General features: G+C 39.1%; 1 protein-coding gene across 2 annotated transcripts in view; it reads left to right on the top strand.

Moving 5' to 3' along the window:
- LOC145985173 (uncharacterized) overlaps positions 1–14,807 on the top strand; it is a 471,246-nt gene extending 456,439 nt beyond the window's left edge. For both annotated transcript variants that reach the window (XM_083118871.1, XM_083118872.1), the window contains exon 5: positions 9,607–14,807. In XM_083118871.1, the coding sequence (XP_082974997.1) occupies positions 9,607–10,467 (861 nt within the window). In that variant the 3' untranslated portion in view covers positions 10,468–14,807. The remainder of the gene's footprint in view (positions 1–9,606) is intronic.
- The last annotated feature ends 4,649 nt before the right edge of the window (positions 14,808–19,456 follow it).

The following is a 19,456-nucleotide window of genomic DNA, read 5'->3' as shown; positions in this document are numbered from 1 at the left end:
TGCTACATTCAAACATGGGAAGGGCTGGATTGTGAGCCACAGGTTTTGTAGCTGAAGCTACATCATAGTATTTTAGTATTTCACGACATGCGTAGTCTTCGCAGTTATTCCAGAGATTTTTGTAATGCAAAAACAGCAAATTCGTTGAGTGGTTCAACGGTCTCCTCGAAACCATGGACACTCCGAATGGCATGTGACAAACTCAGCCACACATAACAGTGTCACTCGATGTATCCTAGTCACCTATTTTGCAGCCAAAATGAAGGTCATATGATTTCCTAATCAATGGAGTCATTCTTTTTTTTTTAGATTTCGAAGTTGACACACTGCAGGCGCGGATCCAAGGGGAGGGCAATCGACCCTCCCAACTGGCAAGATTTTGGATGTATTATTATGCCTAATGTCTTTGAAGGATAAATTATATAATATATATGTATAATATAATATATTAGTCGAGTTTAGAATACCTAAGAAGCTTGTTAATATGATAAAAGTATGCACCAGTGAAACAAAGTAAAATTCGTGTGGATATTATGTCTGACAAATTTACAATTCATCATAGGTTAAAACAAAGAGATGCATTATCTCCATTGCTCTTTAATTTTGCCTTAGAATACGCTGTTAGGAAGGTAAAATAAACTAACGGAGGACTAAAATTTAACGGTATGACTCAGTTGTTAGCATATGCAGATGATGTAGACATATTAGGGTATCATATAAATACAATTAAGAATAATGCTAAAATATTTTTCAAAGCAGCTAAAGAGATGGGTTTGGAAGTTAACAAAGAGAAAACTGAATATATGCTTACAGGTCGAAACCAAGTGGTAATAATCAAAATCTAATTATTGATAACAACTCGTTTGAACCAGTTTCCAAATTGAAGTACTTAGGAGTAATACTAACAAATGAAAATGATACTAAAGAGGAAATGAAAATCAAGCTTAATTAAGCAAATGCATGTTACTTCTATTTTCATAAACTTTTGTCTTCTCGTTTAATATCTAAGAAACTAAGTTAAAATATACAAAGCCTGTAATATTGCGAAACTTGGTCCTTACATTGAAAGAGGAACATAAATTGAGAGTATTTGAAAATAAGAACCTTAGGAATATATTTGGATCTAAAAGGGATGAGGAGACAGGTGAGTGTAGAAGGTTACATAATTTAGAACCAGATAATTGGTATTCATGTCCAGATATTATTAGAATAATTAAGTCAAGAAGACTTAGGTGGGCAGGCCATGTGGCACGAATGGGAGAGGAAATAAGAGTTTATAAGATTCTGTAGGAAGACCAAGACGAAGTTGGAGGGATAACGTTGAGATGGACCTAAAGGAAATCGGTAGGGATGGAAAAGAGTATATAGATCTTGCTCAGGGTAGGGACAGATGGAAGGCCTGTGTTGCTGCAGCCATGAACCTTTGGGTTTAAGAAGGCTAGAGAGTTAGTTAGTTAGTCTTTGAATAAAATAAATAAACCCATCCAAACAAGTTCAAGAAATACGTAAGTATTAAAGTATTTACGCTGTAGAAAAATAAGCATGTTCAATAAATCAATGTAGACCTAATCTAGATTTTACTCACACTTTTTCTTTTCACACAATAACAACCATCTATTCTATCCCTGGATACTTATTTTTATGAAACAATACTCTAATCTCTAGAACATGGAAATCAGCTTGGTTACTTTTTACAGTACGATAAATCGTTTACATATAACATTGCAAGTGTTGGTTAGAAAGGCTTCTCTGTGAGGTGAGGTACCCAACTGAAATTGGCCCCTCCCAACTGTAACTTCTGGATCAGCTATTGATTCACCGCAGATACAATAAAAATTGTTTGTGTCGTTAACACAGTTATGAGGATTTTTTAAATATATACACACACTATATATAACACAAGATGTGTAAAAAATAGTGCCAACAAATTTGTCACAAACGTAAGAGAACTGCATTTCAACTTAAATGTTACCATTTATCCTTATGGTAATAAACTAGTATTTTAGCATTGTTGTCATCAATGATTGGCTTGCGAAGAAATATTTTAAACAATGCAAGTCACTTTTGTTCATATTTTGGGACTCATAATGCTTGCACAATGGGATCCATGAGTATTACTGTGCAAATTATCCATCACCATGTTCATGCACTTTATTTGACCTAATAAGAGCTTCAAGAATTAAAATATAACTCAAAACAAACTGTTGAAAACTTCTGCACCAGCATACATAAAAATCCATCTCTTAAAGACACACAGGATGTAAGATAAAAATTAATGAAAATAGTCATGTACTTCTACTACTATAATAGAGCCTTATGATAAAAATGGGCTAAAGGGAGAAAAAATGTAAACGCGTTACAAAAAAATGGAGCCCGATATAGAAATTCTGACTTCATATTCAGAATAAGCACACCGAAAAACATAAGAATCAGTGAAAATTATTCATTTAACAAATTCACTGTTGACCAATGTATTTAAATACGAAATTTTGTTTACGAAATAAGAACATATTCCCTTTTAGTGTCCATGTGTGTCACTATGGCCAGTCCCCTACAACAAATTAAATTCTGGATACATGGCTGACTACTGCTACTTTATAGGCTTGGATATTTTGGACATTTTCAGTCTAATAACACCAAACAATCGTGTTTTGTCACTGCCACCTTCAACTCGGTATGGAAGACACAAAATTCAATAAAATATTAGGCTCGTAGATTAGCGAAAAAGTCATATTGAGAAATGATAATATCATTGCCTACTTCCAATTTCCTGAAGAGATGGAGTTTCAGGTTGGCACTTAGCTACCATAAGGGAGCCTTACTGCCCAAAAGCATTGTTATCGCAATTCCACTAATTAAGTTGTGTTTCAAAAACTAACTACTTAAATAGAAAGAAAAGTTCTAGGTGAGAAGCTTCAACAATTGCAACCTGACAAAAAAGTCTGCATCTGTTGACGAAGTCTGAAATTAAAAAGAGGATAAGTTCGTATTTAAAGCATAATCGACATTTAATCGTTACGTGCATGGAAACCACAGTTGTAGAGATATTAGACAATCTATCCGTAAACTGAGCATTGGCGCAAGTGAAGTCTGATGCCGGCATCTTGGAGCCCTGTTGGTATAATTAAGTGGACTTAATTTGCATATATACAAACAATTGTACTTGCCTTAAGTTTATACGCAGGAAATGGTAAAGCGAGAAGCAAAATGTTCACAGTAGTATTGAATGCTTATTGTTTTTGTAAGTTTGAAAATGAGAAGACATCGTGACTCCTGGAGCCAAGTTGAGTGGTCGACCCACGATCTCGCCAGTGAATGTTCTGGTTTCGAGTCCTGACATGAACATGATGTTGCGAATGTCCTTTCATTACTTTCATCCAATTACCCTAATAGTCGTGACTTGCCTAATCAGGCAGAAAAGATACATACTACCATCAACCTTCTTGCAGTCGTAGAATGTCTGTCGTTGCAGGTGAGTCTCTCAACTCAAAGATGATGAGAAAGGAGTTTAGCAGGTAAATGTCCGGTCACTGCCGGGGTGATGAACGTGGTGCATTTGCGAAAATCCGAAAAGGGTCAGAGAGGAGGGCTGGAGGTCTTAAGAAAGAGGGAGGGCTTCAAGACTCTCCATCCCCGGACAGGGTAAGATCCATCTTCCCATGTGTCTGCCATTCTCAATCACGACGGTTATATGTCCAGGAAACATTTCGTTTTGTTATTTAATCTGGTCAGGTTTGTACCTCAAACGCAGTCCTTTTGGGGGACATGAGCGAGCATGTGCCGAGCGATTAGGGCTACGACAAGCAGTGTTTCGAAATGCAAAATCGCAAAATAGATCGTGCATAAATTTGCATGCTTGTACGTGTCACGTCATACATTGTAATCTCTTTTCAACCCAAGGACCCACCCGTACGTCCGTTTGCTCTCAACGTCTTCATTTTCCCCCCTCAAGAATCCCTCGCAACATCAGATGAAACGAGCCCCATTCATTCTCTTAATGTGGCAGAGTCTGAGGCGACTTTTCACAAGCTTCTGAGAAATACTTTGGGGACTCCGTAGCAGTCCCGAGTCGAATGCAGCCGCCAGATTAAGCTATTCTTTAAAGTGATGCAAGTAGACGGGAATAGAGAAGCAGGGGCTGACGTGGCGTGAGCCCCTTTCAATCTGTTCCATTTTTCACTTCTACTTGTGTCTAGTCTCTGCATCTTGCTGATATAAGCATGAAAATAGTTTTCCACCATTCCGCCCTCGATGGTGAAGTGGTTAGCGTGACACGCTGCGAGGCATTTTGTTTGCCTGTGTTTCATAAGTTCATCGTCACTATCGACATAATAATAACCCGTGGCGCAACTGCCCGTGAGGGTCAGGGCCTACCTACCGACTGCCGGCTTCACCACAGTCATTAAGGAATCTTTATTCTAAACCGGTAGTTTTGTATATTTAAGCGTTGTAAATTTTTCAAATGATGGGTTGAAGACTTTCTGAAACTCTAATTACAGAGGGTTCAGGTTTGCACGTGTAGGGGTGGGGGTTGTCGCCGCCACTGTTCTGTTGCGTTTGTTACGTTTCTCTGGCTTCAGTCACGTAAAAATGTTAGTGTCCAACAATGAAATTGACGGCCTGCCATGAGACCAGCTCAGCCGTGAGATAAAATGTAGAACCTCACTCCAGTACAGTTTCTGTCATCTAATATTCGTTCTAAGTACTTTGCATTTTGAAAGGAACACTGTCAATTTGTACACTGTCACTGTCAATTGAAGGAAATAATAATAATATTACTCTTGAACACCTTCTCTTCTAGAGCATCCCCTGACATTCGCTACAAGACTCGGAGGAAAGCGGCCCGGCATCAGCGCTTGTCTTTCCCGGCGAACGGGGTCCGCGACAGTCGGCTATTAAAATTACAGTTTTCATATTGTGTACTAACCTTGACTACAGAAGGTGTTGAAAATGATGTCCCTCTGCTGCAACACATTCCTGGCATCTCTGAAGGAAATTGGCATTTACACGTTCAAGTTCGTCTACTGTAATTCTCCCGATTAAGAATTTTAGCGGCTCTAAATGCTGTGGTTTTTTATACACCCGTTTCTTGTGAGAGGCGGCGGATAGATTTCCGAGGAGACTGTTCTAACCTTTGTCCTATCTCATCGAGTTTTTCCTCAGAAAGTACACGTGGGGTTTTCTTTCCACTTTTATTCAGAACTGACCCTGTTACTCTAAACTTTTTTTTACGAGGTTTAATATAGTGGTCCTATGTGGAACGGGAACACCAGGAAATTTCGTTGCAAAACGTCGTCGCACGTCTCCACAATTCCTCTTTCCGAAGTACCAGTCGACAAGATAAATCCTTTGTTGTAATGTAAACTTTTGTGGTCCCATATTAAGCCACAATATTGAACACGCGGACACGATACAACACAACTTCCGAGGGAGGATTATACTGGCGTCAGTCTGCAACGTCAACAGAAAGGGAAAGAGAGCGAGAGAAACAGATTGTAGCTTGCGACTGTTCACCGTTCACCGGGAAAGACAAGCGCTGATGCCGGGCCGAGTCTCGTAGCGAATGTCAGGGAATGCTCTGTATTACAGTTGTCAAAATTCCACAAACCAAATAACACAACCGTGGATCGGAATACACTCGCACATTAATGCCCTAGTAAACGAAAATCTACAGGTTAGTTCATATCAGTTTTTATGAAACTGCACAATTGTGTCGCATACTGCAATTGACTCCATAGCATTCGAAGACTATTATTTTTTAATCATGGCAGTTTGAATGTCCCAACAAGTCAGTTTCGGGAAGGCGTAAAAAAATGCATACCGGGGAAAGTAGTTAGTTATGGTTTATTCTTGCAGTAGTAATTCCAAATTCTTAGAAATTACTCACTAAAGCAGACTTCACATAACATTTACGCAAACAACTTAGCGAACACTAGCGCAGATACGAACCGAACCGATTGCCATCCCAGCCAGAATAATTTCACATGTCCTCACCCGATAGCGTCCCTTTACGGACTGGACGGCTTCCGGCACATTCCTCATCTTCAACGTTAGAAATCAAGATTGCCAGGCCTTGCTCACTGAAAGCAAGGTTGCCACATCTCAACCCTTTCGAGTACAATGGGGTGAATCCCGGATATTTTTTTTGAACGAACCTCTTATTCCAATTGATCTTGTCAGCAAGTTTTGGTGCTGCAGAATGCGTTGGTGGAGGGTCGTTTGCCTTTTTTGCCTTGAAATAGCATCAAGTATCACTTCTAAATTTAAATGAGATGTCTAAATATATTTCGATTGACGCTCTTAACGTCCAAAAAGATCTCAAATTAAGTGATCAACTCCAGGTATCTAACGAGCGACAGTTAAACGAAAACTATTGCCTCACAACATAGACAATGTTACTCCGCCACTGTGCTCCAGTGACAACGCGAGTGAGACCAGTGGCGGCGATTGGGTCCCAGAACTAGGGGGGAAGTGCCAAAACTGGGGGGGGATCAAGGACAGTTTACTTTCCCTTGGTAGAAAAGGTTTAGTATAGGACGGGGGCGAAAGTGGCAGCCCAAACGCCCCCCATAAGCGCCGCCACTAAGTGAGATTGTATGTTTACATATTTATCTGTTAGAACTAGGAATCGATGACAATGCGCTTCTCTCAAGTGTCGTTTTCCGCGTACATCGAATGTATCGATTCGCCAAGCTCTAGTTTCGAGTTAATAGTGCGCACCAGAAGAATCGTAAATATTGCTGGAACTTTTTTAGCGGCTTTAACGGTTCACCTGCCTCCGCGAAACGAGGATCCTAAGTAGCTTTGTTTTTGCACTTGCAAAGCCCATAATACCAAAGTTCAACAAATTAAACTTATTTTTTTTTCCCCAGACGTTCCTTTGTTGCTCCCAACAATAAAGCAGGAGGTGCAGCTGGGTGTGGTCGCATTAAAGCTTCCGCGGAAAAGTTCTGTCCAAATGGCGCTCCTGCGAAGGAAAAAGATCCATGGTTAACGATAAATGCTCCCGGAGCCGACTGGTGTTTCCAATTTAATTTCCCGGAAAAAGAGCCTTTTCCACAACCGACTGTTAATCTTAGTTTTTCCTTTGCGTTTTGCGGGACGTCCAGGGATAATGGCGCTAACCAGAGCTTAACGCTTTTGTTTCCAGTCCGGGGAGTAATCTTCCTCCCGCTGTTAACCCTTTTTCATCTTCCCTTTCTCTATTTTCGTCTTACTCATCTGCATCCATTCCTTAACTTTTTTCTACTTTACCAAATTTACCTCTCCGAAGTATTTCTCTTCTTCTTTTATGGCCTCTTCCAGTTTTCATCTTTCATTTCTGTTTTCCTTTTCCTTTGTTCTTCATTTTCTTATTACTTCTCTCATTTCTTCTCTTCCTTTTCCTAGTTTTCTCCTTTCTTCTCGTGGTTTTCTGCTTACCCTAGTTTCTTCCCCCTCTCACCCGTTTTCTTTCTACTTTTAATTTTCCAGTGTTCATAGCTTTTCCTCTGTATCCAAGTTCTTATGTGCTTCCTTCTTTTCTCAGCTGTTATATTAATAGTTTTTATTACCACTTTCTAGCTTCTCATCAGTATCAATTTCCATTCTCTTCCCTAATTTCTCCTTCTTTTGAAATATTCTTAATTTCCCTCTTCGATCAGTTTTATCTTTCTTCTCCACAGTTCTGTTCTTCCATTTTTCGCGCCTTCGCGATGGTGTAGCTGGAACACTGTCACCTTGTAATCCAGATATCCCAGGTTCAATCCCAATGGAGACACATTGCACAGAGGACTGGAGCTATACTGTAGATCCAGTTCGCATTAACCGCTCTAAGCATCCTTACCTAACCTAACAAGATTTTTGTCTTCAGTTTCCTTATCTTCGTCTGTCTTCTGCCAGGTATATTATTTTCAGGTTTCTTTTATTTTCCCAAATTTCCTCCTCTTTCCTGATTCTTTCTCTGCGTATTTCTAGTACTTTGAAAATTATATTCTTTCTTACTTTTACCATACCTTTTGTTTCTTCTTTTTTCCTCAGTTTTCTATTTCATCCGTTTAAGTACCTCCTCTTCTTTCTTTTTTCTCAGTACTCTATTTCCTCAGTTTCCAAACTTCGTGTTTTTTATCCATTTTCTATTTCTTGCGTTCCCACCTCCTGCTCTTTCTCACTTTCTATTTCGTTCACACATCTCCTGCTCTTTCTCATTTTCTCAGTGTTTTGTTTCTTCCGTTTCCCATTCCTCCGTTGTTTCTCGATTTCCCCCTTTCCAAGATTTTCTACGTTCCCTCAAATCTCTTTCCATCTTCCCTAATGTCATTTAGTTCCTTGGTGCTCTTCGATTCCCCATGCTACGACGCTCTCCTGAGTAGTCTGTGATTTGAAAAACGCTGATTAAGCCCTCCGCAGATTAATATTTGAAGACTCTGAGGGGATAAGGCGAGAAGAAGAAAAGAAAGAGTCACTCGCATTGTGTTCCCAGCAGCGTCTCACGAATTCGAGCAAGTTAACTCTTTAAATGGAACGTAAGCGATGACAATTTTTAAAAAGTTTGCCTCATAAATATTTCCCGGAAGAAGATTTTCCTCAGCCTTGTGTAAGAACTAATGTGGCGCAATGCGACAAATGCATCGTTTCAGACTGAATAACTGTTAGCAGATGTAATGTAATGATTATTAAAATGAACAAGTCTAATGTCAGTTTACGTATTTTTGGTACTTTCTTCCAGCAACAAACTTGGTAAAGTCTAAAGCCGTTCACGATATAGTAGTATATATCCATCAAAAACACGTTTGACAATATTCATATATTACACTCTATCCCATAATAATACATTCAAAACTGAAAAAGTGCTAATGATATAGCTTCTTTCTTAACCAAATTCATATCATGGTATGAAGTACATTGCTTTAAAATTGAGATTGATGTATGAAAAATGTATTATTTGTATTCTTGACGTGGATGTTTTGGTTGAAGGCCTGAAAATGTAGATTTTAAGGTCATAGTGATACGTAATGTTGAAGAGATGAAGTAAGGCTCCAAAATTACAATATTGTAATCATAAATATGGTTTTATAAGAAAGAAAATATATATGTTAACGTTTCACATGTTCTAATTAATATACTTCGTAAAAGCCACAGTGAGAAATTTAATAGTTCATGATAGTGTCACAAAAAAGGGACAAAATTTAAACATTCGCATTCCGACATAATTTTAATGGTATTAATTCTCCTATTTCAGGTTGGTTTAATTTTCTATCTCCTTTTTATCTCTTAAGCGTTTTTCTGTGCCTTCTCTTCATCCTACGTCTCTTTCTTCCTCTCGGTTTTCTTTTGTCTTCCTCCCTTCTCTCTTTTTCCCTTGCTCTCCTGTATAATTCCTGTTCTCTATCGTTCTCTTCTGTTCCCTTGTGCTATTTCTGCATAGTGTCTGCTCTGTTTTCTTCGCTTCTTTCTCTTCTTCTACAGCCCCTTCTCGACTGTTTCTTTTCGATCCCTTCTTCCCGCCACTCTCACTTAATCTCTCTCTCTTCTTTCCATCTGTGGAAGTCAAGTATTTTTGAACTGTTGTTCTGTAAGCTGGTAACTTGAAAGTACATTGAACTGTTTTTCTCCTATTACCCGCAGGAGGAAGCGTCGCTGTCCATCTTCCTGGCATTCCTGCAGAACACCGCCGTCAGGGACCTGGTGCTGGCCAACTGCCGGTTCGACCTAAGCATCCACGACGGGAAGCTCTCCCGCCTGGGACGCCAGGATGACTCCGTCAGCGAACTGCTCACTTCACTTCCCGACTTCCGCTGCCCAGCAGTGGTCTTCCTGCGACTGGGTGGCTTCCAGGTCACCGTGAACGACCGCATCACCCTCAGAGGACCCCATCTGCTCCCCTTCCTGAAAGGCTTTACCCGTCTCAGCGACCTTGACCTGAGCCTGGACAAATCCCAGGGCAACCCCCTGTTCGTCGACGACAAGATCCTCGTCACCTTCTTCCAAACCTTGGCTCAAAGTTTCCGGACTCTTCAGAGCCTGAAAATCAGCAATTGGAAGATGTGTCTGGAAGACAGTGAGAAGACCCTTAGACTTGTAGGTAGATCTCTCAAAGCCTGCTCACTGAGTTACCTCAAGGTGAACAACCTGGTGGTGACAGACAATGTCCATCGTGGGAACCTAGAGCACCTATTCCTCCAGACTGTCATATCCAACCTGAATTATCTCAGCTGGCTTTCCATAATCAGTGTGACTCTGTCCTCAGCTCAGGCTTCCTCGGTCGGCAAGTGCATAAGAGATAGGTTCTCTGGCTCGACTCTCGAACTTAGCGCCAAGAACGTTGGGAACGAGTCTCTCAAGTCCCTTGTGGCAGCTCTCGAGGAAGGTGGTAAGGCTGAAGCTATATTTGTCGGCGGACCTAACTGCAATTTGCGAATACAAAAGATAGCAAAGAATCAGAAAAGGATGGGTAAATTCAGGCGTTTCACTTCCCTCAAGGAATAATAATCTTACCTTCAACAGTTCTGTATATCAGCCTGCAAGTTCTTGCCGCAAATTTTAACCCTCTTTTTTATATATTTTAACCGATAAATCTTTAGGAGGAGGTTCCAGCCATATACAAACATCAGTACAATCACGTGATTACATCGCACCCAGGGCAGTTACTGTTAACATCACCCACATTTTAATCAGACTTATACAAGTCACCAAAATGGCGTCGACAAACCCTTCCCTACTCTTGGTACCTTAGCATTTCGTCGATTTCAATTACCTGTAGAATATATTTCATGGCGTCATCAGATCTGCACAACTGTTCAAGTTCTCCAGTTCATTGCAATAGTCTGATAGAGCATATTCTTCAATCAATTTTGAAAGTATTCGTTATAGTTGTTGGAAAAAAGCTTCGTCAATATGCATTGAGTGCAAGATAAAGTTAAACTTCCGTTAAGCGTAACCAGCTGTTATGTGTTGACTAGCAGTTCAGTGAACTGTCAACAACAATGAATTGAAGCGAACTCTAAGTGTGTACAATTGTTATATTCTTTATAGTGGTTGTGACTATTGTTGTTGAATGATTTTTTTTAGTTAGAATCCCGTGCGAAACTGGAAGAATGAGAAAGTGTGAAAAATATGGATTGATTGCCAAGAATTTTATTGTTGTTTGTTACGTGTAGTACCTGTAGAAGATCATTTTTATTCTTTATATCTGTTCATTGTATTGTCGCTACGGGCTTTAGAAAAGGCTGAAGCGCCGCTTTTGAAATTCGTGGTAGAACAGGTTGAGGAATAAGCCATATCAACGGATCTTTTTAGAAGAAACTTTAAAATATGGAAGATTCCAAGGAGATAGCCATTTTGTTACAATGCCATGTGAATACACGAATCGATAGTTTTTAATAGGATTTTACTAGAGGTGATTGCATTGTACAGAATGGGTGAAAATATTAAAAATGGTTTCGTGTGTCCTGATGTAGGTTTGTTAAGGAAGGTTGTGAGACTTGAATTTAACTGTTGGTTTATATTTGACGGTTGTGGAAGCGTTAATACTGGAACATTTTTTATCAGAGCCGTATATCAGTTGCAATTTAGTTGTATTTAGTGGACCTTTTTGTATGTTTTTTTTTGTGGGGGGGAATAGTGAAAAATAATTATAAGTGTACTTTATTTCTTAGATTTTCTGTCGATCAACTACCAAATAAGTTCCCTAATGTCAAAAATCCATCAAAGTAATCATATCTTCCCATACATTAACACACGAGAGAGATTTATTTTAGGAATAAACTCATATGTACGTACAATTACAATTTTAAAAAGTGCAAAGGGAATTTTTCAATCGACGATGTTGTCGCTTCGACTGATGTAAGTAGATGTTTTGCTCATAAAGTTCAGTACTTAAAAATATAAACCATTTAACGCTCAGATAATAAAAACGATATCACATTGCCAAGTGTTCTGACAAGTAATATTACGAGATACATGTGCTACACTTTGTTATTAACCAAGTCCTGATTTTTCTAAGTAATTTTCAGATAAAATTGCCATGTCATGAAAAATTAAATTTTAGCAGTAAATTTCGACATACGCAGTTACCAAAATTGTACTCTTAAGATATGAAAAACAAATTAGAATCCTAGACCATCATGGTGATTTTCTTTGTAAGGGAATTAATTGTATATAAATTCAGCTGTATTAAATTAACAATATACAATGTGTTTATTATTCGCTAAGTCGAAATAGATTATTGTTACTTGGCAATTATTCTCTTTAAAATGCCTTGTTAAAGTTAAGAAATGTTTAAAAAAGCGCACATTGTAAGTATATACACGTGTATATAGACTTATATATGTATATGTATGTAAATATAACAAAGTTATTGAAACATATCCTAAATAAAATTTTCCATGCTTCTACCATTACCATATTCTATGTCTTGGTCGATTTCTTGTATTACATAGCCTAACCATAGCATTATCTGAAAATATAGGGCATGAAGAATATGCAAACAACAAACATTAAAAATGTAAGCTCACGGGCTTATATGCTTTATCTTTTGCTAAGGTTGCGACGTGAGTTAACTATTGCCTCTTTAAAATCTGGATTCTTCTTTTTTTCAATTTTGTATGTAACTTTATACAAAACTGAAAAGCGTAGAGATTTCTAAAAAAATGGTGACGAAATTATGTTCCCAACTTTGTAGAAACCATTGTTGTGATTTAGCTTGTCATCTCTTTATTTGAAAGAATTTCGCTATCTATCAAATTTAAAATTTGAGATGTAAACGAGGAAATATGCATTATTATAATTATATTTTTAAAAATATTTTTCTTATTGCGAATAGTAACTCTGTACTGCTCTACCAAGAAGAATTTTCAAACCGTAATCGAGCGGAGAGAGCGTCGACGATGCAATCAGCTGCTTGCCATGCAATCCTGCCCCTGCGTTGCCAAAATCTTCGGCGTTCTTCAAGGCATTGTCGTCATCATTATTCAGTGCCAAGTGTTCAATCATCACGAAGAGAAAAGCCGTACACAGCAAAATCTTGTTGAAATTTTTGACAACGAAACTGTAAGTATAGTAACACGTGTGCACTTGGGCACAACCAAAGGGGAATATTTTCGACTGCGAGAGAAATAAAGCAGTGTCTGTCCATGTTAGTTCGCGAGGTGACCGCAGTATTTTTCTTCTTGGTATGCCATATTTTAAATATTTCTTACTGTTGACTAGAAATAAAAGAAATATAAAAAAAATAATAGAAAAAAGTAAAATTTCCCGTAGCGCAAGAAAATGACAGTGTGTTGCAAAATGCGAATTCACGAAAAAATTAAAATACTGGCAAAATATTTGATGATGAAATCAATATGTAGGTTTACATTATGTTAAAGTTATCTTCCAGTTATTGTTGACGGCTCGGCGGTCGAGTGCGTTAAGTGGTCGATTTTCGGACTCTCCACCGAAGATCCCGGGTTCAAATCCAGACCTGGGCATGGATGTTCTTTGTGACTGTCCCTTATCAGTTTATCTAATCATCCTCTCTCTCGCGATTGATTAGCCCAAAACGGAAGTAAAGGGACGGTAAATTTTTTAAAAAAATACCAGTTATTGTTAATAATACGAACAACTAGATCCAACTCACTGTTGCGACTGCATTCATTGACACCACTGAAAGCAAAAGTTTAATTTGGACACTGACATTTCTCTCGCTTGCTTGAAACCAATGCAGTGTCCGAATCTGCAGCAGCTGTCGCTTAAAGCGCCGTTCCACCAGCGGAATCCTCGTAACGTTATAGTCCGAATCCAGGACATAGAAGTTGGAGTGGAGAGTTGGACGTCTTTCACTTTGAAAAGGCGACGTTCCTTAAATAGAAGCTCTAGAACTCGGTGCTAAGTGGACATTTTATAGATAATACTGCATTTATTTGCTTTCCGTTTTCATATTGTACGCCTGCGGCCGCGATGTTGACGTTCGAACTAACACCTGGCGGGAAAAGTGGCAACTTCGGATCCTTTCGATTCGGACGTCTTCCTTCGATGGGACAGAACATAACAGTGCGCTTGCGGATTCGGACACGACCGTAGTTGGCAACTCTGAAAAATATCTGTTGAATTGCTACTTTGAGTAGTTAAGCATTAAAATCTATGGTAAGAATAATCTGTGGGATTTGTTTCACCATTAGCACTTTTTGTCCGTGTTCATTCAGCATGCATCAGCTAGCTCCATCTGTTAATCTGCTGTTTATTTATAAGATCTTTGCTTGGAACGTAGATGCACAATACAAAAATTATTAACTCTGGTTTGTTTTAACTTAATACATCGTAACATTGGAGATGAAGCTGAATCGAGCAGTGGTTTAACATGTTGTCGGAACGATTCGAAAACAAGTAATTTGAAGGCCATTATATCAAATATTCTGTTGGGATATATTATTACCGTGTCTTTCAAACAAGCTGACGCAAGTTGTGCGTGTGTTTTTGTGTGAATGAGTGCGAGAGATGAAAGCGAACTTAAAATGGTGGTTATTGACGTATCCACAATATATGTATAAATGAGTAATATTTAATGTTTTTCCTTCATTTTCCAGCCTATTGTCTCAACATGTTAGCTAAAAAATATGTAATTATGAAGTTGACTATTTGTAGTGAATATTGTGAGAGATTTTATTATATAAATATATATATACACACATACATATATATATATATATTAAGTATTTGTTTCTTGTACAAATTGTGTAAGAGATTTTTGCTGTATATAAGTAGCAACATAGACTGAATTAATAAAGCTGATCTAATAGTTGCTGAAATGAACTGAGTGTTTTCTTCTTTCCAATTTTGAATTGTAAGCTCTACTTAAGATTATTCTTGATTCTTAACACTTGTTCGTGATTCTAATAGCTTGCAAATACACTGTATTTTTAAAATAATTTTCTGCAGCATTTTAAAATATATATATATATATATATATATCGTTTCAGCTTGAATTATTTTTGTCCTTCTGAACCCATGAACGTATTATACACAGAGTATTTTTATTTTGAATGGGAGATTGGTGACGAAGGAAAGCGTGGGAGGGAGACCGGCAGTCGGTAGGTATGCCTAGGCCCTTCATGGGCTGTTGCGGGACGGATTATTATACACCTATAAAGAGGGTAATTAAAATGTCGCAGAAAAAAAAAGCATTCATCCGTCAACAAAACGAAAATCCTTTCAGAAAATGTATTTGAAAAATATTTTTTGTTTTTGTACCCACATTTATATTATTAGAATATGAATCGATAGTAGTATTTCATTAAATTATTTCTGTTATCATTAACCAGAGAATTTGCCCTAAAATACCTATTTTGTTCCATAGGCGGAAAGTGTAGGTGTGAAAATCCATTTCAGGCATTTCTGAAAGGAATACACGAGTTTTATTTTGCCATGTCCATTAATTCTTTCACTTTGTGCTACCACGTGTGCATAGCAGTGTTGGAAACTGGACCTTGATACAGGGCGCCATTTGTCATAACTGTTACAAACATAGGCGTAGCTTGGCGTGGGAAAGGGGCACTTGTCCCCCCCCCCCAAGAAATTTGCAGGTTTATTAAATTTTACAAGTTAGGGGACCTAAGGAGGAAAGTAATAAAGAGTAATATGTGTGATTTCGCAAACGTCACAGTTATTTAGCAAATAATCAGAGGCCTGCACAAGACCTGGAGCAGACCCGTTCGCGAGACATCGCTCCTGAAATGCCATGCAACCTGCGCAACATCCTCGCTTGAGCAGCTTGTATGCCCACCTGGCCAGATCGTTCCTGGCAGGCATTGTAGACCCGCCGGGTACCCGCAGTCTTACGATACCTACAGCCGGGAAGGAATAACCTGGCAGTAACGTCACTCCCTGCTAAGTCAGCGTTGCCAACTACTATAAAAGGAACCACGGAACGAGTAAAAGTACGAGCAGTAAGGATCGCGGTGGAAACTACCAATTTTCAATTTAATGTTAGCACTGCTAGATGTTTATTTTATGTTTGTTTATTTTAATTATTTCATATAATTCGGCTTTCAGCAAACCTTCTGCATGCGGAATATTGTAAGATGACAGCCACGACTTCATTTCATCCTTCCTGCTGTTTCATGTTGGGATTCTTTCCACTAACTTCTTGTGGTATGGAGTATTGACACACACAATAACAGAGTTTGGGGGCAGATTGGGAAGAAGCTGTTCTTCGAACCACAACATAAAATTGTTAGTTTTCATCTCCCCATGATAGTCCCCAGAAGTTGTTTTTGAAAGGAACACTAACTTCGCCCCCTCCACAAATCCACTTTCACCACCGGCATGCACAATAATAAACCTGGGACCCTTTCCTGTTGGCACTTTTAACCCCCCGCCCCCCCGAATCTTTTGAATCCAGCCAAACTTTGGGGACAGTGTGGTGTGTGTTCCCGAAACTTTCATCCATGTAAATGAAAGACCGGCGGTTTGCTCTCTGCGCAGTTCTTTAACTTCACGCAAAAATTATCGCCGCAAAGCAACGATGCTGTTTCGTTCAAGGAGTAGTTTCCTGCTGTTTACGCTGTGCTTTTTAAATCTGAATCCTAATTTTCTTCTGATCATATGCAACGACCAACGCGAACCCTTAAAATTAATATTTTCTTGCAGTTCCTTGATCAGTTTATGTAAGGTGACAACAATACCTTTCGTGTACAAATCATGGATTGTTCGGCGCACGACTGCTTCTTCAAAAGAATCCAGATTTGTGACACGTTGCTGGGCGTTCGGTTGGTTTTTGCCCGCCGTTGAAAAAGGTTTCCCGCTCGCAATCGCAACACTTTTGTCCAGTAGCGTACGCAGGATTTCATCAAGGGGGGGGGGGGGTGTTATTTCGAAAACTTTCTACAAATTCACATTACCATTGTTTTATTATACTTTAATTAATTAATTAATTAATAATAATTAATAATTCTTATAATTAATTAATTAATTAGTTTAATTACTACTGATAATTACTACTAATGCAGCTGCTATTTATGAAAGAAATAGAACAAAATTACATTTCTTTTGTTTCTTTGTTACAAAATAATTGTCTAGTCAACGGTTATTTGTATATGATAAGTGAGACATTTTAAGTGTGAAGAAAATCCATAAAAACAAGCAAATATATTGGATTTATTGAAATAATCGAAATATGAAACTCATTCAAGGAGCCGCGCTGGTCTAGTCTGACAACTTCGTGGGATATCCGGGTTCGATTCCCGGAATTGGTTGGAATTTATCCAGACTTGTCTCCGCACCCAGCTTCATAGCAATGGGTACCTGAGAGCAACCCTGGGGGATGAAGGCTGCCGGAGCATGCTGCTGATCACATCCCCTGCAAAATAGTTCGAGATCGAGAATCTTTGGGGCCCACCACACCACTACGTGTGCCTTCATGGCACGGTGCTATATGCACGAGGAAATGTACATTTATGGAACTCTCCCAGGATGATGATGAAGCGCGAGAATACGTGTTGCTAAATTCCACCGAGTCTATGTTTTCGTTCAGAAGTAAGTTTATAGACATTCCAACACATTTATCACTTCTAAGTGATTCACAAAGCACTTCTTCAACATTATTTAATGATGTGGATAGACTCAGCATAACTTGAGAGTTCACAAGGGGATGTGAAATCAGTACCGGGAAGAACGTTTGCAATAAGGTCGGCACACTGCGACGAAGCAAGGAATTTTTACAATTCTCGCGAGAGTCACTGCGCGACTTTGCAAAAAAATTGCAAAATTGAACTTTGCGTCCGCTTAGATTGTGTTTGGAATGTTGTGTTTTTCTTCATGCTGCATGGGAATAATAATTCAAATTATTATTATTATTATTATTACTATCGCACATCTTTGACTGTGATAAATTAGCCATTTTTAATTTTTTTCTACAACATTTTCCATAATATTTCAAAAGCTCAAGGGGGGGGGGGGTTAAACCCGGTAACCCCCCCTTGCGTACGCCACTGCTTTTGTCTTTCTCCCTCAAAATTCTACACAAAGATCTTTCACTGACACCTGTCGCCACGGACGTTCTGTGAACAGCTGTTGTTTTGTTTTCATCGCAATCAAAGTACTCATACACATTGAAAACTATTTCTCTTGTATCGCTGTGCAAGGGCTTACCTTTCTTTACTCCACTGCTCATTGTACAACAATGACAAAACCAGCCAAAAAACCTCCCTAACAAAGAAACAAAATAGCCTGCAATCCCTCGCTCGTAGCTGCGGCTTGTTAGACTAATGTAACAGTGTGGGGGTTTGCACGCCTGCATCACCCCTCTCGGAATGATTTCGATTGGTTTGCACGTCACCTTGTCGTCCGCTCTAGCGAATGAGCCTTCGCTTCTGGAAGGAGAGGTGAAGGTGGGAGATGACGTCACTGCCAAGCTATTTCTTCTGCGCTGTAGTAGGTCTCAGTTCGTTCTTTCCATCAACTGCAGACCCCTCCCTCTGCATGACGTAGTTGCTTCGAGTAGAAACTGCACCGGGCCCACACCGTTCTGCAGTGTTGCCAACTGCATAGATTTTCACTACTTAAAAAAGGGAACTCAAAGCTTCGTAAACCACATCACCAATGAAATGAGATTTACGAATGTTCCTACCCCCCCCCCCCACACACACACATTGAAATAGGTTTTCGGTGTGAAAATTGCTCAATAAACTCAATAAACAGGATCCATAAGTATATGTCGTAAATAACCAATATACGTATATATAGTGATATAGGGCAGGACTGAAACATGTCACGTTAGACGCTGAGGTCGCGAGTCAAACAACACACTGTTCTACTGCGAACACCAGGGCCGTAGCCAGCCAGGGGCATTGCCGTTACCCTCGTTTGGGGGGGGGGGGCAAGTACTTGGATAAACGTAACAACAACAACAATCACAATAATAGTAATAAAGTGGCATGAAAGGCATTATTATCCTCATAAATCACGCCAAAAGGGGGTAGAAGTCGGTTCTCACGCATTTGTGTTGAAACAGAGGATTAGAAATATTTTTTTTTTCAACACGTCAATTTCACATTAGCTAATAATGGAAAACAAGCACACAAACTATTTTTGAAAGAAAGAAAGTGCATGATAAATGCATTCCGAATGTACATACATATGGCATGTAAAATTTCCATCTACAATATTTTCTTTTCACATGGAGCGACGTATTACATAATTAATTCATCCAACTCGTAACAAACCAACATTAATAGCAAATAATATCACGGGCCGCCATAGCATTCTCTGTTTTAAAACATTTCTCACTTAGATCGTTCGGCGCTCAGGGCCGACTCCCGCTACCCCTTTGCTACGGCATTGAACTTGATGAGACTTGTACTTTAATGTTTGACCCCCACCCTGACCCCTCCGCTAGACAATTTCCGTCCAAGGTTGTGAGCAATGCACCCTGCCCCCTCTGGTTGCGCCACTGCGTGACTGGTTAAGGCACCATGCAATGAAAAACAATTGGTTTTCAGTG

This window comes from Lepisma saccharinum, chromosome 3 (genome assembly GCF_977018435.1).
Source record: "Lepisma saccharinum chromosome 3, izLepSacc3.1, whole genome shotgun sequence".
NCBI classification, from domain to species: domain Eukaryota; kingdom Metazoa; phylum Arthropoda; class Insecta; order Zygentoma; family Lepismatidae; genus Lepisma; species Lepisma saccharinum.
This window is presented reverse-complemented; position numbering and strand designations above follow the sequence as displayed.